At 36.6% G+C, this 27217-nt stretch overlaps 1 protein-coding gene across 1 annotated transcript in view; it reads right to left on the reverse strand.

The window, feature by feature from the left end:
* Positions 1 to 27217, reverse strand: part of DGKI (diacylglycerol kinase iota) — a 506760-nt gene that overhangs the window by 253413 nt on the left and 226130 nt on the right. The window contains 2 exon segments of the mRNA XM_077143510.1: positions 19444 to 19560; positions 22922 to 22993. Of these exon segments, the coding sequence (XP_076999625.1) occupies positions 19444 to 19560; positions 22922 to 22993 (189 nt within the window).

Here is a 27217-nt window from a genome sequence, read left to right on the forward strand (position 1 = left end):
TTTAATGCTTTGGATTCGTTTTTTTAGACACAAGCACCACAAATAAAGTCGACTTTATTTGATGAAACATCTTAATTATTGCTCTCAGTAGGTTCTATCAACTTGCACTGTCCTTTCATCACCATTCTTCTCAATGACACTACCTGCATCCATTAAGACCAAGCACAATGGCTCATTTTCCATTTAGACTTCCCCAATTCCCACAGCTAAAATTGTTCAGTCCTGTGTTACATTTCTACTGTTTCTACATTTTAGGTAGCACTTAACGCTCTTTGCCTTTTAGATGTGTAAGTTTCTAACTGACTGGCTGATTTCGCTAGCTGATGGACCAGGTGCTTTCTCCTCTTTCTCACCATCCTATATATGTCTTCCCACAAAATGCACACATGTCAAAAAGGCAGACCTTCTCAGAAAATAGGACATTCCTTTATCAAGGATTTACAATGGCTGAATTCCTTTTCCAGAAACCACAAATACTCTGCCCAGTGATTTAGATAGTTATGTCTGTGTTCCCTACTAGGGAGTATATTATTTGTAGACATGGATTACATCTGATTCATCTTTGGACATATTATGTCATGTATATGGCATAATCTTAAATGTGAGGCATTAAATGGAAGTTTACTTAATTAAGAATACATTAAACTTTACCATTTATTTGTTTAAGGCAGTATGATAGAAAACTATTTAAAATATATAGCTATAGATAAATAGAAATATATATATACATATATATGAATGCATATATATATATACATAGTTCCTCATATGGAAAGACATTTTAATCTGCTCCCAAATTCTCTTTTTCTTATCACTTCCTAATATCTTATTACTTCTCAATGTCTTAAATGAATTTCCTAATCTTGGTGCCTCCATATCATCACTAACAAGCTGCCACCTATGCTCCATACTCTATGAATTACAGTCTTGTCTGGAATCGGTGATCTGGTCACAAGCACAGGAACTTTCCTTAATGCTTTTTAATTTTTTTTTAATGTCTATATAATTTGACACTAACATCTGCCCCATTTTTCTTTCCATTTTTTAATAATTAAGCTCTATGCTATCATAGTTCTTTCCCTGTTTGGCTGGATTCCCTTCTTCCTTTCATTTTTGGCAATGGATGATCTCCAAGTTTTCTTCCATTCTTTTATTCATTGAATGAATAGATCTTGACTATCTCTCATGGGATAAACATTATGCTGGTGAACAAACAAATAACTCCACCACAGAGTAAATGGCAACAGTTATCATCATATTTCAAGGTAGATGCCAGGTCAAGTATCTTACTCTTCTCTTTTTACACCCTATCCTTTGGAAATCTTAGTTTCTTCCAGTTCAGTTGAGATGGCTCAGGGATCAATTACTTTTGTCCTGACCTTTTTATGTCTGTCCAATATTTTAATCTGTTGTTGTACATTTTTATTTTGATAACCTATACCCCTAAATTTCAACCAGAAGGAAGATAGTAATAGCTAACATTTATTGAATCCTCACAATGAGTAAAGTGCTTTCTTTATTTTCTTAGTTCATTAATCCTCATGAAAACTCTATTATAAGGTATCAATTTTATTTACATTTCAAGGTGAGAAAATGGAACAGAAGAGTTTGTGTTGCTCAAGAGTACACAAGTTAGTAAGCGGCAGAACTAAGTTATAAATCTGGGCAGTATGGTTCTAAAGCCAGAACTCTTAACCACTACACATTTGCCACCCAAACTCAACATACACCAGTTTTTTAAATACAATTTAGTTAATTTATTAAATTATTTAATAACCTTGGAAACTATGGAAGAAGGGACCACCAAATTTTTTTAAGATATCTGATTCTGCAAGACATAAAATAAGCTCTTAAGACATTGAGACAGAATGGCATATCAAAATCATATTTTCTGGATTCAAATGCCATCTCAAATTATTTAATAACCATACGGCCCTGGGAAATTTATTTGAGTTCTCTATGCCTCAGTATCATTGGCTGTAGAGTGGATATAATAGGATGTCAGATTCATGAGTTGCTGAGATACTTAAATAAGATACTGAATGAAAGGTACTTAAAATATTTTCTAACACATATAAAACATTCAGTAAATTCTTTTTATCATTACAATGTTCTGAATCATAGAAGACAGTAATACGATGTGCGATGAATACTAACTATGGACTTTAGCATCCAGACTGTGAACTCTAAATACTATCTCTCATTTAAGTAATGTCTTAGAGAAATTACTGATTGATTTCAGATAGGGGCCAAGAAATATATAAGCCAAAGGGAGCCAAATTGGTGGCTTAATGAGGTGTGGGATTTGTCCTCCAGAGTAGCTAGTAAATAACCAGAAACAGTAGAGAACAACTGCTGGGGCCGCATCAGTGACCAGACACACAGCGTACACCTATCTGACCAAGCTGAACCAGCTGCGAGCCCACCCAGAACCGTGAGTCCCCCAAGATGTGGCAGCCAGTGCCCCTCCCCCACAGGTTGTTTCCCAGACCAGAAAAGGAAAGAGAATTTACTGACAGCAACGGGCTGAACTCCACCAAGCTCCAATTTGTGGAATTAATTAACAAACTCTAACTACTAAAAGTAGGCCCCCACCTCAGTTGAGACTCAAGTAAAAGCAGAGGTTGCTGGGTTTTGCCCCAGAGCAGGGATGAGGGAAAAAGAAGAAAAAAAAAAAAAAACAGGTTTTTTTTTTGCACTGGACAGCACAAAATACTTGAGAGGGTCTGGGCCCTGAAGGAAAGGAGGGGGCACATAAGACTTGGAGATACACTGAGCAATGTATCAACTGAAGATCTTGATTGGCAAACCCTAGGAACAGGGTTCTTGCTCTGAAAAGGATTTTCCTTTTCTTTTCTTTTTTTGTAGCTGTGTTTCTATGGCTTGATTGCTCTTTACATACAACTGCAAGGCTTCTCAGGCTCTAACTGCCCCAGAAAGGGCAGAATTAAGCTTCTCTGAGAGCTTATCTGGAGGTTATACCTTCCCCAGGAGAGAGGTAGGGCTCAATTCAGGTGGAATCCCTCCTTCAAAGAATTCAGACCCCAGGATCTGGAAAACTGAAATGATTAAAGCCAGCTTACAACCTCTCTTCTGTCTCAACCACACCCCCAATGGGGAGAGTCTGCTAAAGTTAAAAATACCACATCACCTTATGCAGTTGGGACCCAAAGGCAGACAAGCACCACATGCTGGGCAGGATAGGAAAAACACAGAGTCTAGAGGCTTCATAGAAAGTCTTTCAACCTGCTGGGTCTCACCCTCAAGGAAAACTGACGCAGATGACTCTTTCCTCCTAAGAGGAAGCCAGTTTGATCTGGGAAAATCTGACTGGAGTCTATAATACCTAAGTAGACCTTCCTAAGTGTGTGTGTGTGGGGGGGGGGGGGGGAGAAGGTACCATACATGCAGGGAAAGAAACAAGAAAACAAGAGCTGGAAAAATTCTGATCTGTTAAGCAAAACCTAAGCTAGAGGTCTAGAATAAGCTGGACTGAATGTCAAAGAACAGATAGACAACAAAGTCATCCAGCAAAAAAATCCTAATAAAAAAAGTGAAAACAATCTCCAGAATAAACTAATTAAGGAAATTAAATGTCTAAACACCAGCAAAAAAAAACAAATCACATTAGGAAAATTGAAGATACGGCCCAGTCAAAGGAGTAAGCCAACAATTTAAATGAGATACAGGAGTTGAAACAATTAATTAAGAATGTCTGAATAGACATGGAAAACCTCATCAAAAATCAAATCAATGAATTGATGGAGAATATAAAGAAGGCTAGAGACAAACAAAAAGAAGAAATCGAAAGTCTAAAAAAAACACAAACTTATGGGAATGAAAGACACAGTAGACGAGATGAAAAAACAATGGAAACCTACAATGTTAGATTTCAAGAGGCAGAAGACAGTATTATTGAACTGAAGGACAGGACATCTGAAATCCAACAAGTGAAAGAAAATATAGGGAAAAGAATGGAAAAATATGAGCAGGGACTCAGGGAACTGAATGACAACATGAAGCACACAAATATACATGTTATGGATGCTCCAGAAGGAGAAGAGAAGGGGAAAAGAGGAGAAAAACTAATGGAGGAAATTATCACTGCCAATTTCCCAACTCTTATGAAAGACTTAAAATTACAGATCCAAGAAGTGCAGCATACGGCAAACAGAAGAGATCCAAATAGATGAACTCCAAGACACTTACTATCAGAACGTCCAATGTCAAAGAGAAAGAGAATTTTGAAAGCAGCAAGAGAAAAGCAATCTATCACATACAAGGGAAGCCCAATAAGACTATGCATAGATTTCTCAGCAGAAACCATGGAGGCAAGAAGACAGTGGTATGATATATTTAAGATACTAAAAGAGAAAAATTGCCAATCAAGAACTTTATATCCCTTCAAAAATGAGGGGAAAATTAAAACATTTTCAGATAAAAAAATCACTGAGAGACTTTGTGACCAAGAGACTTGTTCTGCAAGAAATACTAAAGCAAGCACTAGAGACAAATAGGAAGACAAGAGAGAGAGGTGTAGAGAAGAGTATAGAAACAAAAACTAGCAGTAAAGGTAAAAAAGAAGAAAAATTAGATATCATATACAAAATCTAAAAGCCAAAATGGTAGAAGAAAGTACTGCCCTTACAGAAATAATACTAAATGTTAATGGGTTAAACTCCCCAATCAAAAGACTTAGACTGGTAGAATGGATTTAAAAAAAACAGGACCCCTCTATATGTTGTCTACAGGAAACACATTTCAGACCCAAGGATAAACATAGGTTGAAAGTGAAAGGTTATGAAAAGCTATTTCATACAAATAACAATCAGAAAGAGCAGAAGTAGCTATACTGATACCCAACAAATTAGACTTTAAATGTAAAACAACTAAAAGAGAAAAAGAAGGACACTGTGTACTAATAAAAGGAACAATTCAACAAGAAGAGATAACAATCATAAATATTTATGCATCAAGTCAGAGCGCTCTAAAATACATGAGGCAAACACTGAAAAGAGAAATAGACACATCTAACATAATAGTTGGAGATTTCAATTCCCTGTTCCCATCAATGGACAGAACATCTACACAGAAGATCAATAAAGAAACAGAGAATTTGAATAATACAATAAATGAACTAGACTTAACAGACATTTATAGAACATTACACCCCACAGCAGCAGGATACACCTTTTTCTCAAGTGCCCATAGATCATTCACAAGGATAGACCATATGTGTCAAAGGTCACAAAGCAAGTCTCAATAAATTAAAAAAAATTGAAATCATACAAAATACTTTCTTGGATCATAAAGGAATGAAGTTGGCAATCAATAACAGGCAGGGGGCCAGAAAATTCACAAACATATGGAGACTCAACAACACACTCTTAAACAATTAGTGGGTCAAGGAAGAAGTTACAAGAGAAATTAGTAAATATCTCGAGGCAAATGAAAATGAAAACACATCATATCAAAATTTATAGGATGCACCAAAGGCAGTACTAAAAGGGAAATTTTTTGCCTTCAATGTCTATATCAAAAAAGAAGAAAGAGCAAAACTCAAGGAATTAACTGCCCACTTGGAAGAACTAGAGACAAAACAGCAAACTAACCCTGAAGCAAGTAAAAGGAAAGAAATAACTAAGATCAGAGCAGAACTAAATGAAATTGAGAACATGAAAACAATTGAGAAAATCAACAAAATCCAAAGTTGGTTCTATGAGAAAACCAATAAGATAGATGGACCCTTAGTGAGGTTGATAAAAAGATGAAGAGAGAGGATGCAAATAGATAAAATCAGAAATGGAAGAGGAGACATAACCACTGACCCTGCAGAAATAAAGGAGGTAATGAGAAGATACTATGAACAACTTCAGGCAAATAAACTAGACAATGTAGATGAAATGGACAACATCCTAGAAAGGCATGAACAACCAACATTAACTCAAGAAGAAATAGATGACCTTAACAAACCAATCACAAGTAAAGGAACTCAGTTAGTTATTAAGAAGCTCCCAAAAAAGAAAAGTCCAGGGCCAAATGGCTTCACATGTGAATTCTACCAAACATTCAAGAAAGAATTAGTACCAATCCTGTTCAAACTCTTCATTAAAACTGAAGAGGAGGGAAGGCTGCCTAACTCATTCTATGAAGCCAACATCACCCTTATACCAAAGCCAGACAAATACACTACAAGAATAGAAAACTACAGACCAATCTCTAATGAATATAGATGCAAAAATCCTCAACAAAATTCTTGCAAATTGAATCCAGTTGCATATTAAAAAAATTATACACCATGACCAAGTAGGATTCATCCCAGGCATGCAAGGATGGTTCAACATAAGAAAATCAATTAATTTCATACACCATATCAGCAAATCAAAGGAGAAAAATCACATGATCACCTCAATTGATGTAGAAAAGGCATTTGACAAAAGTCAACATTCTTTCTTGTTGAAACATTTCAAAGGATAGGAATAGAAGGGAAGTTCCTCAACATGATAAGGGGAATATATGAAAAACCAACAGCTAACAACATCCTCAATGGGGAAAAACTGAAAACTTTCCCCTTAAGATCAGGAATAAGACAAGGATGTCAACTATAACCACTGTTATTCAATATTGTGTTGGATGTTCTAGTCAGAGCAATTAGACAAGAAAAAAGATATTCAAGGCACCAAAATTGGAAAGGAAGAAGTAAAACTCTCACTGTTTGCAGATGTCATAATACTATATGTAAAAAACCCCAAAAAATCCACTACTAGACCTAAAAAATGAGTACAGCAAAGTGGCAGATTACAAGACCAACTCTTAAAAATCTGTAGTGTTTCTAAACACTAGTAATGAACAATCTGAGGGGTAAATTAAGAAAAAAAATCCATTTACAACTGCACAAAAATAATAAAATATTTAGGAATAAATTTATCTAAGGATATAAAAGACCTATACAATGAAAACTACAAGAAATTGCTAAAAGAAATCACAGAAGACCTAAATAAATGAAAGGGCATACTGTGTTCATGGACTGGAAGACTAAATATAGTTAAGATATCAATTCTACTTAAATTGATTTATAGATTTAATGCAATACAATTAAAATCCCAAAAACTTACTTTTCAGAAATAGAAAAAAAACCAATAACCAAATTTATCTGGGAGGGCAGGGTGCCCTGAATAGCCAAAAGTATCCTCAGAAAGAAAAATGAGGTCAGAGGTCTCACGCTACCTGACTTTAAGGTGTATTACAAAGCTACAGTGGTTAAAACAGCATGGTACTGGCATAAAGACAGATATACTGACCAATGGAATCAAATAGAGTGTGCAGATACAGACCCTCTCATCTATGGACAATTGATCTTTGATAAGGCAGTCAAGCCAACTCACCTGGGACAGAACAGTCTCTTCAATAAATGGTGCCTAGAGAACTGGATAGCCATATGCAAAAGAATGAAAGAGGATCCATATCTCACACCCTAAACAAAAATTAATTCAAAATGGATCAAAGACCTAAACATTAGATCTAAGACCATAAAACTTTTAGAAGAAAATACACAGAAATATCTTATAAATCTTATAATAGGAGGCAGTTTCCTAGATCTTACACCCAAAGCACAAACATTGAAGAAATAAATAAATAAATGGGAACTCCTCAAAATTAAACACCTTTGTGCATCAAAGAGCTTTGTCTAGAAAGTAAAAAGACAGCCTAGACAATAGGAGACAATATTTGGAAATGATATATCAGATAAGGGTCTAGTATCCAGAATATATAAGGAGATTGCTCAACTCAACAACAAAAAGACAGCCAGCCCAATTACAAAATGGGCAAAAGACATGAACAGACACTTCTCAGAAGAGGAAATACAAATGGCCAAAAGACACATGAAGAGATGCTCAACTTCCCTGGCTATTAGAGAAATGTAAATCAAAACCACAATGAGATACATCTTACACCCAACAAACGGCCATTATCAATAAAACAGAAAATGACAAGTGCCAGAGAGGATGTGGAGAAAGAGGCACACTTCTCCACTGTTGGTGGGAATATAAAATGGTACAATCACTGTGGAAGGCAGTTTGGGGGACCTCAGGAAGCTAAGTATAGAATTGCCATAAGATCCAGCAATACCATTGCTAGGTATCTACTCAGAGGACATGAGGGCAAGGACACAAATGGACATTTGTGCACCAAAGTTTATAGCAGAATTATTTACAATTGCCAAGAAATGGAAACAGACCAAATTTCCAACAACAAATCAGTGGCTAAACAAGCTGTGGTATATACGTATAATGGAATATTATGCAGCTGTAAGGCAGAATAAAGTTATGAAGCATGTAACAACATGAATGGACCTTGAAGACATTATGCTGAGTGAGATTAGACAGAAACAAAAGAACAAATACTGTATGGTCTCATTGATATGAACTGACATTAATGAATGAATTTGGAAAAGTCCGGTTAAGAACAGAGGTCATCAGGAGATAGAAAAAGGATAGATATCAGGTAATTGGAGCTGAAAGGACACAGATTGTGCAACAGGACTGATTGTAAAAACTTCAGAAATGGATAGCACAATACTACATAACTGTAATACAATAATATTAGTATACTGAATGAAACTGAATGTGAGAATGATAGAGGGAGGAAGGCTGGGGCACAAATGAAATCAGAAGGAAAGATGGACGATAAAGACTGAGATGGTATAATCTAGGAATGCTTAGAGTATACAATAAGAATGAGTAAATGTACAAATTAAAAAATGTTTTTTTCATGAGGAAGAACAAAGGAATGTCAATATTGCAGGGTGTTGAAAATAGATGGTAATTCATATTTTAAAACTTTAACTTATGTGTAAGGCTAAAGCAAAAAACGTTTATTTGCTACAAAATTTATAGTTTGACTACTACTTCTCCTAATATAACTGAACACCATAAGTACATGGAACCTTGAGTAGGGCATGAAATTTTGTAGATTTGTCCATCGTGAGGTCCTGATAAATCCCAGAGTGATTTGAACAGTGAATAAAAAAGTATGTGCTGAGCGGACCATGGTGGCTCAGCAGGTAGAGTTCTTGCCTGCCATGCTGGAGACCCAAGTTCGATTCCTGGTGCCTGCCCATGCAAAAAAAAAAAAAAGTATGTGCAAAGTCCCCTTGGGGGAATGGTGAGAAAGAGCAGAAATTCAACTTCCCCATTTGGAGAAGGCCTTTATTTTCGCAAGCAGTGAGAACAACAAAATCAATAGGCTAAGCCCTCAATCTTGAGGTTTGTTCATATGAAACTTATCCCTGTAAGGAATAGACTAAGCCTACTTAAAATTAGGCCTAAGGGTCACCTCCAGATAACCTTTTTTGTTGCTCAGATGTGGCCTCTCTCTCTCAGCCAACACGACAAGCAAACTCACTGCCCTCCCCCTCTCTATGTGGGACATGACTCCCAGGGGTGTAAACATCCCTGGCAGTGTGTGACAGAAATCCTAGAACGAGCTGGGACTCAGCATCAAGGGATTAAGAAAACCTTCTTGACCAAAAAGGGGAAGATAGAAATGAGACAAGTGTCAGTGGCTGAGAGATTTCAAATAGAGTGGAGAGGTGATCCTGGAGGTTATTCTTACGTGTTATATAGATAATCCCTTCTTAGTTTAAGGTGTATTACAGGGGCTAGAGGGAAGTGCCTGAAACTGTAGAGCTGTGTCCCAGTAGCCACGTTTCTTTAAAATGATTGTATAATGATATAGCTTTCACAAAGTGACTGTGTAATTGTGAAAGCCTTGTTCTAATGCTCCTTTTATCTATGGTATGGGCAGATGAGTAAAAAATACAGATTAAAAATAAACAAATAATAGAGGGAACAAATGTTAAAATAAATTAGGTAGAGGGAAATATTAGTGTTCAATGAGGGGGAAGGGTAAGGGGAATGGTACGTATAAGCTTTTTCTCTTTATTTCTTTTTCCGGAGTGATATAAATGTTCTGAGAAATGATCATAGTGATGAATATACAACTATGTGATGATATTGTGAGCCACTGATTGCACACAAAGTATGGAATGTTCATACATTAAGACTTTCCATGTCGTATATTGATTGGTTTATTAATTTAAAAAAATGTATATATATATATATATAAGATGATCCTGGGGCATGATATCATCCTGAAACCAAAGAGTTATCAAAAACCTCATGGTGGGTGCATAGGTGGTTCAGTGGTAGAATGCTCGCCTTCCATGCAGGAGAGCCAGGTTTGATTCCCAGCTCATGAACCAAAACAAAAAACAAAACAAAACAAAAAAACCCATGGCTCATAATAAAACAGAAATGCCACTTTGAAGGAGAGCCAACTGGCCAAAGATAGGAAAAATGTCAACATAAGGATAATGATGACAGGATTGAAACACATTTTATATATATATATATATACATAGTTCATATTGATGTAAATTCATAATGTTAAGTCCTATATATATATATACATAGTCATAATGATACTCTCCAAAAGCAAGAGTAACTCCTAAAAGTGTTGCTAAGGTACCAACTCATTATACAGAAAATGTATAAAGGGAAAGACTCAAGCATTTGTCCTCTATTTCCTGGAGATCAGGGAAAAGTCTCTTTATAGAAAAACCATAGCTTAAGTGTTTCAGAAGGAAGGGTAAAATTGAGAAATCACCCTTTTGCAACCCTTAATGAAACAAAACGTTTACTCAATAACCCTTAATGGATTGAAAAATAGGTGAAAGATTGATGGAGAACTCTATGACAGATGAATGTGGATGAAAACTCCTGTACACGCTGATCAATCCTAACATCACTAAGAGTGAAACACCCTGATATTATGTTCCTTTAAGGCAATGCCATAGAACCATAGAGAACCATCCAGACAGTACTGTTAATGAAAAACTAAACCTAACTGGTAGCCAGACAGCTACCAGCGGAGGCCTAGTGGGGAGCTGTAACTCCCACCTCCTCCCAGCAGTTACAAGGAGCTATCCTCCCTCCAGGTCTAAGTAGAGGCTGAGGGGAGAACCTGGACTTTTTCTCCCACTTGGCAATAATCATATTGTGATACATACACACCCTTCTCCTGCTTGCCAGAGTAGTTTCAAATGAAGCCAGCTAAAACAGAAAGTTGAGATAAGATCCTACGTCTCATAACATAATTGTTAAAATATCCAGGTTTTATTAAAAATCACTCATCAAACCCAGAACTACAGAGATCAAACTGACTGAAGCAGTCAACAGATGCCAAAACAAAAATGACAGAAGTGTGACAAACATTTTAAAACAGCCATCATAAAAATGCTTCAATAATCAATAATTAATATGTGTAACAAAAACCATAAAACAGTCTGAGCAAAGAAACAGAAAGTCTCAGCAATGAAACAGAAAATAGAAAAACAAATGGAAATTTTAGAACTGAATTATAATTTAACCAAATATAAAATAGAATGATAATTCTTGCCTGCCAAGCTAGAGACACAGGTTCGATTCCTATAGCCTGCCCATGACAAAAAACAAAACAAAACAAAACAAAAAAACAGAATGGTTAGACTCAAAAACAGTATAGAAAGTACAGAGAAAAGAATGATTGAACAGAATAATAGAATTGCCCTTACTGAACAACAGAGAAAAAAAGACTGAAAAAATATTAAAGCCTCAGGAACACGTGAGAATATAAAGATTTGACACTCAAGTCATCAGAGTCCTGGAAGGAGAGGAGTAAGAAGGAAGAGATGGAGAAGTACTTAAAAAGATAATGCTGAAAACTCCCCAAATTTGGCAAAAAAAAAAAAAAAAAAAAAATCACCTACAGATTCAAGAACTTGAGTCATCCTAAAACAAGATAAACCTAAAGAAACTCACACTAAGATACAACATAGTCAAACTTTTAAAAACTAAAACCAAAGGAAAAAATCCTTAAAGCCATGAGATAGGAAAGACACCTTACCAATAAGGAAAAAACAATTCAAATGATAGTGAATTTCCCATCAAAAACCATGGAGGCCAGAAGGAAGTGGTACAACACTTCCCTAAAAATTTAAAACAGTTTTATTCACAAACCATATAATCCAAAGTGTACAATTAATGGCTCATGGTATAATAACAAAATGGCACAACACTTTTTAGGTGCTGAAAGAAAATAAAGTCAACCCAGGATCCCACATCCAGTAACATATTCTCAGGAATGAAGGAGAAATCAGGATATTTTCAGATGAAGGAAAATTAAAAGAATTTGTTATCAGCAGAACTACCAAAAGGAAGGATTAAAGGAAGTTCTCTATGCATAAAGGTAAGAATAAAATAAGAAATCTTGGAACTTCAGTAAGGAAGAAAGAATGTGGTAAACAAAAATACTGGTAAATACATTATAGCTTATTTTTCTTCTTTAATTTTCAAAGTCACATTCAATGATTGAAACAAAAATTATAACACTGTGTAAAGTGGCTCTAAATACATGTAGATAAAATATTTAATGCCCTTTTATTACAAGTGGAGGATATTAAAGAGATATAAAGTGAGTTAAAGTTTATATACCTTACTTTAATTGGTGAAATGATAACACTAGTAGACTCTGATAAACTTACGGATGATAGAGAAAATCAATGAAACAAGGAGCTGATCCTTTGAAAAGATCAATAAAACTTAAAAATTTCTAGCAAGACTGACAAATAGAAAAAGAGGAGATACAAATTACTAACATTAATAATGAAACAAGGATACAGCTATAGACCTTTCTGATATAAAAAAAAATTAGACAATTGTGGTGGTTTGAAGCTGTTTTGGGTCCCAGAAAAAACACATTCTTAAACCTAATCCATTCCTATGGGTGGGAGCCCATTATTAGTAGGTAACCCAACGTTATTTCAACTAAGTTGTGGCCCAGCCCAATTAGGATGGGTCTTAATCCTATTACTGGAGACTTTATAAGCAGAATGAAATTAAAACAATTAAGAGAGAAAGTCACTGAAGGAGCAGCCAAAAGCTGAACATTAACGAAACCCTGAAGAGAAGGGAGAGACCAGAAGACACTGCTGTGTGTCTTGCCAGGTGATAAGCTAAGGACCAAGGAACATCAGCAGCCAGCCCCAGAATGCCAGTCTCAGGATAAAGCATTGCCTTGATTTGAACATTTTCTCAGCCTCAAATCATGAGCACTTAAATTCCCATGGTCTAACCTGAGGTATTTCATGGTATTTGCTTGAGCAGCCCAGGAAAGTAAAACAGATTTTGGTACCAGGAGAGGGAGGCTACTATTGAAAATACCAAAAATGTGGAAATGGCTTTGGAATTGGGTAATAGATAGAGGCTGGAAGAACCATGAGGTGTTTGATAGAAAAACGAGATTGCTTTGAAGAGGCTGTTGGTATAAATATAGATGCTGAAGATATTTCTGATGAGGTCTTAAAAGGAAGTGATGAATGTATTGGAAACTGGGAGAAATGCAAAGCTTATTTTTTTTATTCATTTCATATGGGCAGGTTCCAGGAATCGAACTGGGTCTCCAGCATGGCAGGTGAGAATTCTGCCACTGAGCCTCCACTGCACCACCCAAAAGGTCATGAGGGTTTTTTTTTTGGGGGGGGGGGGGTGGAGTGGGGATGATGCATGGTCCGGGAATCAAACCCCGGTCTCCTGCACAGAAGGTGAACATTCTACCACTGAACCACCCATGCACCCACCAAACCTTATTTTTAAGGTGGTAAGGAACTTTGCAAAATTGAGTTTCAATGTTGGATGGAAGGCAAAACTTGAAAGGAATGAACTGGATATTGAGCTGAGGAGATTTACAAGCTTGAACTTGGAAAGTACAGCCTGGTTTCACCTTGCAGCTTACAGTGAAATGAGAGAGAATTCTGAGCTTCCAAAAAGCAATTCCCAGAGAACGGTGCTCCATGTGAGGGTTTTACCAAACACGGAACAAGTTAGCCATTTCAGAGGAAGTCAGTATTGGAATGAAGTTATGCAGGAAAGATTAATAGAAGACTCTATTCTCTGATGATTTGGATCCCTGTGAACTATATTCATGGCCGACAAGTTTTTTGTATAATTTGTATGAATGGAAGCACTGCCAGCCTGGACTAAAAGGGAGAGAGAAGGAACAAATTGAAGGAAAAATGGATTTAAGGGCAGAACAATGGAAGCTGTTGTCTTGACCAAATAAATCTTCTCAAGCTAAAAGAGCAGGCCCACCCATGTGTATGGAAAGGGTGAGTCTCCTCTGGTGCTTGGAGAGGGTGGACTTAATGCCTCATTGTTCAGGAAGAATGCTGCCACCCCAAAGCTCAACGATAGAGGGACTTGTGCTCCAGCATTCACAGAGAACCTGGCTGCCACCTAGTGTTTTAATAAGATAAGGCCTATGTACTGGGGATTGCAGAGGAGTCTGGTTGCCACCTCACTGCTCAGAGAGGTTGGTGCCTCTTCCCTGGGGATTGTGGAGAATCTGACCACCCTCCCAGTGCTTGGAGAGAAAAGAGTCTTCCCTTAGCATTCAGGGAGAGCCTAGCTACTGTATAAGCTCTTGTAAGCAGCAGGGCTGTCACTTGATTATGCTTAAAGAACAAAGCATCAATTCATAGATGACTTTCATATGTTGAAAACTAATGGAGTTTGCCCTGCTGGATTTCAGAATTATTTGGGACCCTGTACCCAAATAATGATCCCTGTTCTCCTTCTATTTTTTTCCCTTCTGGAATGGAAATGTTTATTCTATATCTGCCTCTCCATTGTTCATTAGAAGCAGATAATTTGTTCTCTAGGTTTCACAGATCCACAGGTAGAGGGTGCCCCAAGATAGACCCCATCCATAATCAATTTTGATGAGCTATGTGTTTGGCATTGAGTCTGAAACAACTTAAGGCTTTGGGGAGGTTTTGATGGAATGAATGTATTTGGGGGTCAAGAGAGTGGGAAGTGATTGTTTGAAGCTATATGTACTCCAGAAAAAAAATGGTCTTAAAATAATCCATAACTTTGGGTGTAAACCCATTGAAAATAGAACCTTTTGATGAGGTTAATTCAGTTAAGTTATGGCCCAGTCCACACTGAAGTATTATGGCACTTAGTTTTATTACTGGAGTCTTTTATAAGAGGAAAGAACTTCAGACAGAGAGAGAGCCATGGGAATAAGAAGCTGAAATTCAGTGGGACCCAAAAGAGAACTGAGAGGTCAGGAGAGGCTGCCATATACTTTGCCATGTTGCAGAGGAGCCAAGGACCAATGATTGCCAGCAGCCAGCCTCAGAACACCACAGTCTGCAGTAAGAGAGCATCACATTGATGACACCTTGTTTTGGACTTTTTCCCAGCCTCCAACCATGAGCAAATAAATTCAAATTGTTTAACCCAATCCATTTCATCATATTTGCTTGAGCAGTCTAGGAGACTAAAACATGAATAGTATGAACAACTTTACACATGTAAATCTGAATGTGTAAATGGATGGATTCCTCACAAAACACAAACAACTGTAACTCATCTAATATGAAGTAGATAATTTGAGCAGCCTTGTAACTATAAAGGGAATTAGAAAGGTAGTTTAAAAATTCACCCTCTCCCTTCAAAGAAAAAAAAGAGAAATATCCAGGTCCAGAAAATTTCATTGAAGAATTTCACCAAATGTTTACATAAAATTTAACATGAGGGCGGGCCACGGTGGCTCAGCAGGCAAGAATGCTTGCCTGCCATGCCAGAGGACCTGGATTCAATTCCCAGTGCCTGTCCATGTTTAAAAAAAAAAAATTTAACATGAATTCTACAAAATCTCAGAAAACAGAAGAAGAGAGAATATGTTCCAATTTATTGGACACTGCTGACATCCTGATATCAACACCAAGAATATAACTGACTGATATTCATCAGGAATATAGACGAAAAACTTCTTTACAAAAATGTTAGAAAGTATAATTCAGCAATATATAAAAAGAACTATACACCATGACCAAGTGAAAGAATACAATATGCATATTTGAAAATTAAGCAATATAAGCTACCATATTATAAGGCCAAGGAAGAAAAAACCACATGGTCCTATTAATAGATACACAGAAAGTCACTTGATAACATTTAACACCCATTCATACTAAAAACTCTCAAGAAAAATTAACATGAGAAGGTAATTTCCTCAACTTGATAAAGAACATCTACAGAATACCTACAGCTAACATTTTACTTAGTAGATTAAGAACAAAGCAAAGATGTCTGCTGTCACCACTTTTATTCAACATAGTTCTGGAAGTTCTAGCCAGGGCAATAAGACAAGAAAATGAAATAAAGGCCTATACATCAGAAAAGAATAAATAATAAAACTGTCTCTATTTGTAGGCAATGTGATTGTGTATGTAGAGAATATCAAGAAATCTACAAAAAAAAACAACATATAAGTGAGTTCAGCAAAGTTTAATACTACAAAATAAATATTTGACAATCAAATGTATTTCTATACTAGCAATAAATACATGGAGATTGAAATGAAAAATTCAATACTATTTATGTTGCCTGAATAATTATTTAGGTTGAATCTAATAAAATATATACAGAATTTTTATACTAAATACAAAATACTAATGAAAGAAATTAAAGAAGATATAAATAAATGAAAGAATATATCATGTTCATGAATTGGAAGATTTAACATGGTAAATATATTGATTCTCCTCGATTTGATATACAGGTTTAATGGGAAAAGACATAAAGAGACATTTCACCAAAGAGGGTCAATAAAGGACAAATAAGCAATATGAAAAGATATCCAACACTATTAACCCATTAGAGAAATGAAAATTAAAACCACAACAAGCTATCACTATATATCTATCAAAATGGCTAAAATTTAAAAACATCTGGCTGAGGAGACTGTAGAAAAAGTGGATCACTCATACATTCCTGGTGGGAATGTACAATGGTTCAACCAATCTAGAAAATAGTTTGGCAGTTCCTTATTAAACTAAAAATGCAATTACTATGACCTAGCAATTGTACTCTTGGGTATTTTTCCAAAGAAATGCAAATTTATGTTCACATAAAAACCCATACATAAATGTTTTATAGTAGCTTAATTCATAATAGCCAAAACCTCAAGACAATCCAGATGTCCTTGAAAAGCTGAATGTTTAAAAAAAAACAATTATCATTGTCTGCCCATACCAGGAAATACTACTTGCAATAAAGAGGAACAAATTACTGATACATGCAACAAAATGGGTGAATCTCTAGAGAATTATGCTGAATGAAAAAAAGCCAATTCATAATGGTTGATTTCTTTAATATGACATTTTGAAATGATAAAATTATAAAAATGCAGAACAGATTAACGGTGGCCAGGGTTTAAGGAGTAGCTGAGGGCAGGAAGAAAATGGATGTGCTATGAAAGGGCAACATAAGGGATCCTTGTGGTGATTAAAATGTTCTGTATTTTGGTTGTATGAATGTCAATACCTTGGTTGTGATGCATAATTTTGTGAGATGCTACCACTCACAAAAGGAGGGAACTGGATAAAGGGCACATGGGATCTTTTAAAATTATTTCTTTCAATTGCATGTGAATTTCCAAATAAATGTTAAACAAAAAAAGGTGTGGCAGATGATAGATGAAACAAAAATGGCATAAAAGTTGATGGCTATAGAAGAATGCATGTATTCTTCTCTCCTTACTTGTATGAGTGAAATTTCCCATAATGAAATTCTTAAAAAAAAAAACAGCTTAGGAAAGTAAACTTACTTTCAACAAAGTGGAATCCTCTTTTGATTTTCCTAACTAGCCTAGCTCAAATCTTCCAAAATCTAATACCACTGCATCATCTACACTCTCTGTTTCTTTCTAACATATTACTTTTACTCTAATACTCTTTTGACTAAAAGGAAGTTTGCTACTTCAGGGTAAAGTTCACAAGTATCAAAAATTCTTCCATAGCCAGGCCTGAGCTATCTTATGCTAATTTACCATGTACTTTCTATATAATCTTTACATTTCACTCAAACTAGCCTCAAAGTTCCATGATATAATTTTGGGCACAGTGCCTTTGCTGATGCCTGTGCTCCCTCTCTTCTTCATTGATCTAAATCTTGCCCACCTTTCAAAACAGAATAAAACCTACCTCCTTCCTGAAGATCTGCCTGATTTTGCCTTAAGGTGATTGTATGGTTTTTCAGAACAGAGATCACGTGTTATAGCAAATCCCTAGTAGCCTTCCTAAAACAACCCAGGTTTTCAATGAAAAGGTATTGGTTCAACTGAATGAACATTTAATACAATGTCCATAAAAGATTACTGAATTTTAGAAAAAAGAAGTAAAGAATTAGAAATGTCAGAGATTTAAAAATAACTCTAAACTTGAATAAACTTGAATTTCAGACCACAGTACTAAATCTAATTTGCCATGTTACCTTGGTCAACTCATTTAACATATCTTGACATTTGGTTCTAAAATGTAAAATGAAAGGACTAGACCTCCTGAATTTTAAGGTATAGATACTGTACTGGACTCTGGAAAAGATCTCCCAAGGGCTTCCATGAATTATTACTTGGAAAGGTTATTGCTAACCATTACTCATCAATAGAGTCTAAATTTTACATAAAACACACAGTAAAAAAAAAAAAAAAAATCCCTGATCCACTAGCTTTTAAACAAAACTGAGTCAATGAGAATAAATTGTATGATGTGTCTAGAGACCATATGAAGTAGGACTTCCATATCTTTTAGAGCTATTATATTCAGTGGGATTTCCTAAAGTCCCTGAACTCTGGGGGTGGTATAATCTCTCTTTCTGTGGCATTAAAAGCATGTCATTTCATTATCTGGAACTAGCTATCTAGGATGTCTAGTTCAAAGTTAGAAAAGTTTTCTATCAAAGACTATAATCTTGCTGAGAAACTACCACAATTTCCCAGAGTATTAGACATTCCGTGGGATAGAAAGTACAAGGAAGAACAAACAGAATGATATTAGGTATTAAGAGGATAAATTCTACTTTGCCTTAAGAACAGAGTGCTGCTCTCTAAGCAGGCCTTGCATACTTAGGAAGGCCTTGACCCTTGGTAATCTTAACCAAATAAAAAAGTCTGTACAGCTTGCCCTCAAAGTGACTCCCTGGGAATGTCCAGGCTGAAAGAGAAGAGAGCCACATAAGAATTAGCTATACCCAACTCTAGTACTCAATGAAACACTGGAGAGTTCTTATCAGAGAGAATATTACTGAATAGGGAGAAAACATTACTGCTCTGGAACTCTGACTTTATTAGGGTGGAGAGGCTGGTTCCATGAGAGAGCCCAATACAGTTAAGTGATGGGCTGATGGAATGATCTGTGGAAGCTACGCATCGGGCCATGGGAATGAGTGAGCAGAGGTCACAGGAACCCAAGGACTAGTCAGGGGGTGGGAGGAAGCAAGAAGCAAAAACTTTTCTCTGCACTTGCTCGGCAGCACCAGGGTCCCCAGAAGTTACCTGTGGTTTCTTCACCTTAATGATCCAAGTGGGTGGGACAATAACAGCAGCATGGGCCCCCAGGGAGCAGGGTTCTTCAATGTGATGCAGCATGAAGCAGGTCACCTTATTGTGAAACTGAAGAAAAAAAATAGGCCAATAAATTCTGGGTAAAGGGCAGCCTGGCAGCAAGAAGGAAAAAGTGCATGCACACACAGACACAAACTTATGCATATGTGCACACATATACAGGCACACAGAAATGAATGTGCATGCACACATGACTGTGCACACATGCATTGCATGTGCGCACACACACACACTGAGGAAACACGCTTCTCATCAATGACCAACCAATCCTAGAAGCCTAGAGAGCGGATTTTAAATTTATTCCAGTTTACAAACTTACAGCAACTGACAAGAGATCAATCTAGTCCGGCAAGTTCTGCTAAAACATTCTAACTTGGCTGATTTTGGGATAATGTCCAAAAAGAAAACAAGTAGAAATGCCTACCATCTGCCTTTTTTTTTTTTTCTATCCATCAAAGTAAATTGTGCCCAGGTAGTCCTTCTGCGTTAGGGAACCCAGGAAAAGAGCAACTCCTAGAGAGTTGCTTATCCACAAGGCAACAATGAACAAAAGGACTGTTTCTGTGAAGTTTGCTTTAGGGAAATGAACCCAAACTTCTTTCTCTAAAAAATTACAATGGCCCTATTACACTTGGCAAGTCTAAAGTGTTTTTTGTTTTTAAAAGGAAGGAAGTAAATGGAGACTAATGATCATAACAATACCTCAGTGTTAGGGGTTTAACTAACCCCCACTGTAGCAGTGATTGACCTTGGGCCAACCACATTTTCAATCATCTTTTGTGTGGCTGTAAAATGATAATGATTCATGGTAGCAGTTATTTCCTAATAAACATAAAATCCACTTTCTACAAAAGTGCCTTATACTTTTAATCATAGTGATTTTTTAAAATTGAATATCAGTTTCTATTTGGATTATACTTAAGGTGATCATACAATTTATCATCTTAACTCAAACAATTTAAGAGTGAAAGGGAACACTGATAATAATTACAATGAACAACAGGCGTAAATTAGGACTGTCTCAGAAGAACTGGCAAGTATGATCACCCTAATTATACTATGTAAATCAGATAGATTCTGTCTTCGTTTCTGCATGCCTTCGATATCTGCCATGATCCAGTGGCTAATTACAAGTTAATTTATTACATAAGTACAAGACATTGATTAATAAAATTATTAATAATTTCCCTTTGCCACCAATTATTTATGATCTGGGAACAGTTAAATATGCCAGATGAATGTTATTTGTGCCTTCTTTCAAAAAATCGATTTTTTGTTTTAGCAATTCAAATAAACCCCCACATGCATGGCCATTCCATTTCTAACATGATAGGAATTTTAGAAACTGCCTATTTCAATCTCTCTATTTATACCCGAATAATCTCTAATCTATGTAGACTAAGTGATAAATCCAAGATTGCAAAACTTTTATTTAGTTGAGTCAGAACCTGAATGCCGGAAACCCAGCTCCTAACTACTGTTCATTCTGCAGTGCCACACATATGAAATCAGATATCCTAGAAGCTTTTCTACACGATGAAAACATATCACCACTTTAATTTGTGTTTAGTTCTTGCAAAATCAGCCTCTACAATGTAGGAAATTAGAAAACTCAAAGATAACGTGGTACTGGCCAAAGCTATGCCACAATGATCCAGTGAAAATTCAGCCTTCATAGTTTCAAGCAGACTGTAGATAATGAAAAAGAGTGCACACCTTCTGTAAAGTGAGACTAACCTCTCAAATTACTTGACTGTGGATAGCAAAGCATCTTATCAAAGCATCATGGCTGCACAGGGCAGGAGCAGATCAGCCCATCAGAGCACACACTGCCAATGATGCTGTCCTGCAAATTAGGTTCTCACCACATGAGAGAAAGTAGCAGCACTGGACACAGAATCTGCGGTCTTCTCCCCAGATAAAGATATCGCTTTGATGACACAATATTTTATTCAGGGACTAGAACAGTCCTATATTTGTACAAATTTTTCTTGAATATAAGCACAATTATTTATGTAACAACTACCTGAAAAGAGTCGTAAATGCCAAGAAATAAAAAATGACACATGGCAATACAGCAAGAATTGAGCTTTCCAGACCAGAAACCATATTTAGTAGCAGTAGGTTTTTCTGACATGTGGGGGCTTAGGGAAATTATGTGAAAGAAATTGTTAGGCTTATCCTTACGGAATTGTCAAAATTTAAATATATTTGACATATAGAAATGTCAATTTTGTGTGTTTCAGCCAAACGCATCTGCTCCTCACTTATGGCCCTGCGTGGCTAGTTAATTTTGATTTGCATAGAGGGGTGAGGTCTCTTCCTGAAAACCCTTAACCTCACTGAAGCACTATAGGCCTTTCTTCTCTTTTTGGGTCTGCTATGCAATCAGGTGACTATATATCGCAATGTACACATTTGTTCAAAAGAGTTGGTAGATTGAAAGATGAAAGTAGGTGAGCAAACTTCTTCCACAAAGAGCCAGCTAGTAAATATTTTAGACTTTGTGGATTATGCATTCTCTGTCACAATAACTCAACTAGACTGCTGTAGAGCAGAAGCAGCCACGGACAATACAAAATGCAAAAACAGCTGCAGACAATATGTAAACAAATAGATGTGGCTGTGTTTCAATAAACCTTTAATTAAAAAACATATGGCAGGCCAGATTTGACCCACAGGCTGTAGTTTGCTAACTCTGGATCAAAATATACATCATCTGGTAAGAAAAAGAACAGGTGCATGGGCAAATAAATAAGAAAATGCAGCCTCTGGATGAGACAGAGGAGATAGATGTTCAAAAATGGAAAAAGGGAACATAATAGAGAAGATAAGTAAATGGGGAAATCACCATTGGATCCTAATGAATATATACGTTCAAATGTAAGGAAGAGCTACATTTCAAGAACCATACACAACATCCACACCTGTAGAGGGATACAGGCCCCATAACAAACATCAGCAGCATCAAAAACAAAAGAACCAAGATGTCTCAATTCCTGTGAGAGAGGAGCAGCTAACATCATGCATTGCTTTACAGCAGCTTTCTACCACAGGAAGAGCTCTCAAAGACCTAGAGTAGCAGAGGTGGAAACGTGGTTGATACTGCCCTCCCCCCACCACCACATCCTAGTCCCAGGACTAGAATGAGGGGAGGACTTTTCAATCTATGATCCCATGCCTCAGAATACGTAAAATGAAGGAGGTAATTTATCTCTACAGATTCTTCCAGCTCATATACCCTATGGCTCTATAGTTTTAGTCCTTCTTATTTCAAGAATCTTAAATGGCAGAAGTAATAGTTCAATCAGGCTAGCCATCCACTTAGAGACAGGAACTCAGACAACAACATTAAGCCTAAATTGATAAAATGTGAGGCCACCTTGCTTTCTTTAGACCCAAAACTTACCGCCTGCTTGCACCAGGAACAGCTGATAGCCACAATCTCTTTACTGTGGAAGGAGAACTTTTGCTGGAAGCCCTGGGATATTAGGACAAGAGATAGAGAATTTAAAATCACTTCCATCATAACGTGCATTTGCCCTCCACTTCTTTGTACAAAGAAGCAACCAAGGTCAGAATTGTCACTCATCACTTCAGGTAATGGGACTGCAAATGCCATATTCAGCACTATGTTCTCCACCTCAAGCCATGCATCAATTTCCTATTCCTGAATCACCCAGAGTGCAAGAGAGGAGACAGTAACAACTACTCAAAGTAAGTCAAAAAAAGAAGAGTTTTTTTTTTAAATAAGTGTAGTTGTGATGTATTTTTATTATAAGCAAAGGAAAAGGTACTATTGGTTTAATGATTCTATATAAGACTATGCACCTATCTCTGATGCTCTATACAACTTTTAACATTCAGGAATCCAAAGACAGAAAATTCAAATATCAGAGAGATGGTATCTGGAAATCAGGGTCTGGGAGAAGTCCAAGGGTCTAGTAGCAAATTCAAATATTTTCATCATCCCTTTGAAAAGTATGCATTCAAAACATGCAGCTTTCCAATTTTTACTTTTCACCAGCAAGCAGCAATGAGATTAATGGCCTGACAAACATAATCCTCTTAAATGAACAAACAGAATTACTGTTTTCATCACGAAAAGAAGAGGTACCTTTTGGCTGCTGCTGTCCCTATTTGATTACCAGAGAGAAGAATAGAGTAATGCCCAGGAAATTTTCTTTGCTTTCCCAAAGCTCATCCATTTCTATCTGCCTGCAAAATCTAAACCAAAACAAACATAGGCAGAGTAATGATAAAAAAAAAAATACTAGAAAGGTGTGATGGCTAGGAAAGCCATTTAAGGCACTTGTTGATTGTCTTGTTTGATATGTACAGAAAATTTTAAATTAAAAAATCAGCTTAAACATTATTTTATGTGTCCTGATAATTCTCACCTATCTGCAGCATTTTACATACTATTGAGAATTTCCTCCCTTATGAACCTCTCTATTCTCTTGGTTTCCTAATACCACCTAGTTCTCCTTCCACTTCAATGCCTACTACTATCTGTGGACATAAGACCAGTTTCAGTGCTCTGTGCTCTGGGATTCCTCCTCTAATCCTTCTCATTTGCCTCAACTTCTGTCAGAAACATGCCCTTTTCTTAACATCAAAAGCTCTTGATTCTTGAAAATTTTCTTCATCAATGCCCCATTCTCACCAAGTTAATGATAATTTAATACTAATAACTTCCTGTGCAGAAAAGAGTTACCTAGCAAGCCTGAGACTACTATCAGTAGTGAGGTCCGCTTGCAAAGAGTATCTGGGAATGTGGATTTCAAGAAGGCTTTCCTTATTCCCAGAACAAATAAGAGTAGTTCACAGTGCCTAAACTGTTTGTACAAATAATGCAGCTTTTGCTGAACACTTGATTTCTTCTGGAAACATGGGATTTGGCTACATGCTAGGCAGAGCGCACCTAGATGACCAGTACCCAGCAAAAGCCCTGGGTAGTGAGCCTCTATTAAGTCTTCCTGGTAGAGGACATTTCATATGTGTTGTCACAATTCTTTACTAGAGGTATCAGCACAACCTGTGTGACTCTACTGGGAGAGAACTCTTGAAAGCTTTTACCTGGTTTCTTCCAGACTTCTCCCCATGCACCTTTTCCTTTGCTGATTTTGCATTATATCCTCTCACTGTGATAAATCATAACCATGAATGCAATTAAGTGCTGAGGCCTGTAAGTCCTCCCAGCAAATCATCACCTAGGGGAGGCCCAGGGGCCCCTAACACATTCCACCCCACCCCAAATAATGGCTCTTTCTATGACTACTGCTGTCAGTGACCATGTTATTTCCCCAAAAGAGGATGCACAAGTTCTACGGCATACATGGACTAAAGTTCTGGGCCAGGTTTTGTGCCCATGTGTTTACTGCTGTGTGGACAGCAATAATCCTGCCATCTCCAGCACCTGGGAGTTGCAACAGCTTGACAGGAACAGCTTACAGAAAGGACAGGTCTTCATAAAGCTGATGCGCTGACTCTTCAAGGTAAAATGAAATGGCACCAAATATTCAGGAATAACTTCAGTGCTCTTGAAAAGGTCCTCATCATTCCTCAAGCCACTTTTGGCTTCAGGAACAAAACAAATGCAACCCACTGTAGTGTCGAGAGCCAAGCTGATACCAGAAACAAACAACCAGGCCAGCTATAGCTGAGGCACCAGCAATCATGCTTATACAGAATTGTGGTGGGACTCTTGGAAATGAGCTTGGTTGTAATGAGCTATGTGCATTGTTCTGGACTTTAGTCTGGCAGAGTCATGGAAAACACAGCCTCAAGGTTATAATCTAATATAGGGACATAAATAGAACAATGGAGTCTTCTTCATGGTTCAAGTTCCCACAGACACCTGTTACAGAGAGATTTTGGCTGGGCAATCAGAACAGCAAAAAGAGACAGATTGCTAATTATCCATTTTTAAATGCTGGCCCAAATCTGCTATTATGGTACTCACAGATGCCCTGACTACTTGAATTTTAGCTGACTTTTTTATTTTTAAGGGCTATTTTGTTCAGCATCATCAAAGAGGAAAATTGGGATATAAGGTCAGGTGCTTTAGACCCAAATGACTTAAGAATTATAAATACCGAGAATGTTGAGGGATAAGATCTTTTTTCTTTTGTTCTTTGAGTTTTTTCAGTCAAATTGTACCTCTGAAATAAAGTTTATACAAAATTCATTCAGAACAGCTAAAGCTTTGTCGCTTTTTCTTCTGCAATCTAGGACATTTCAGCTTCAGCTGAAATAAGAAAAAAAATGCCTTTACTTGAAACCAGTTGAAATTATTTTATTGCTTATGTGTTTAAGGAAAAGACGTCACAATTTTAAGGCACTGGATTCTCAGTATAAATTCACATTGTTAACACAAGCTTTCCAGACTATATCAAAAGACTAAGACATGATTGCCAGGACTTTTTCATTCCAGAAGCAGATGACTTCATGGAAATAGACTGCTTAACCCAGGACGTTTGAATCAGGATGGGCACTGATAACAATGGCTACTGATTTACATTTACTATTGTAGCAATGATACTTATATTTCATATTTTTCTGACCATCCTGATTCTAGGAAAAAACACCTTATACAGATAATTAGTATTATATTAAATAAGGCCATAGCATCATCATCTTAAACTACCAGGGAGATTCCTTATATGAAAGGACTTTCCTAATGATGCAACCAGATACAATTATGATATGTTCAGTCATGAAAGTCAATTACCTTATCTCTGATCAACCTGCAATTAATAACCTCACCAATAAAAATTATAATTTTAATGCTGATAAAATTCATTAAGCAGGTAGATCTGGGGGGGGGGGAAGATTAGTTATAATGATCTATATGTGTTAAAAGATAGGGTTTGTATTACCACAGTTTCCAACTATAAATCATGATTGCTTTCTGGTGAATTCATATAATATATAATTTTGCTGATGGTACCCATTACAGGAAATAACTGATAGTATTCATAATCCTTAATGACTGGATTTTAGGAACTGTCCTTCTGCTGGTAGAACTAACTATATTTTCTTTTTTTATGAACTTAGACATATTTGCCATAATATGACAATGAGGAAAGAGTCTTACTTATATTTGCCAAGGTACTCAGATTGTGCCTCTCCTGACTCCACATATTAATGCCCAGGTAATATTGCCATATAAAGTATGCCTTAGAGAGAGAAAGAAATCTGCTATCTAGAAAAAGTGTTTAAAACTTCACTTGGGCTTTTAATACATCTACTCCTCCTTGCATCTCAAATGATCTAATAATCTTTTCATACCAATGAACCCACCAAAGTGTAGATCTTCCTGTAGAGTCAGACACACCGTGTTCTACCACTTTGCTGGGGTTTTATTCTTTGGTTTATAATTCATAAATTAAAAAGTTACATAAAATATCTTTACCTTACCATGAAAACTATCATAAATAAACTGGAATTCTATAACAAATTCAACAAAACAACCTTGAATTATTTATTGCAATGGTACAAGAAAATAAATTTCTTTATGCTATTTCCTGATAGAACATGAAAACATTTGCATGCTGGCTAAGATCTTTGGTTGCATTTGGATAAATACTTCAGGACAAGGTGAAGGGTGCCTACATACAATTCAGAAGCAAGTCAATTGGTGGTCCATGGGTAGAATAAAATAAACAATGGAATCTATTCTTATGGATTTGACAAAATAGGA

The sequence above is a fragment of the Tamandua tetradactyla genome, chromosome 1 (assembly GCF_023851605.1).
Source record: "Tamandua tetradactyla isolate mTamTet1 chromosome 1, mTamTet1.pri, whole genome shotgun sequence".
Classification (NCBI taxonomy): Eukaryota; Metazoa; Chordata; class Mammalia; order Pilosa; family Myrmecophagidae; genus Tamandua; species Tamandua tetradactyla.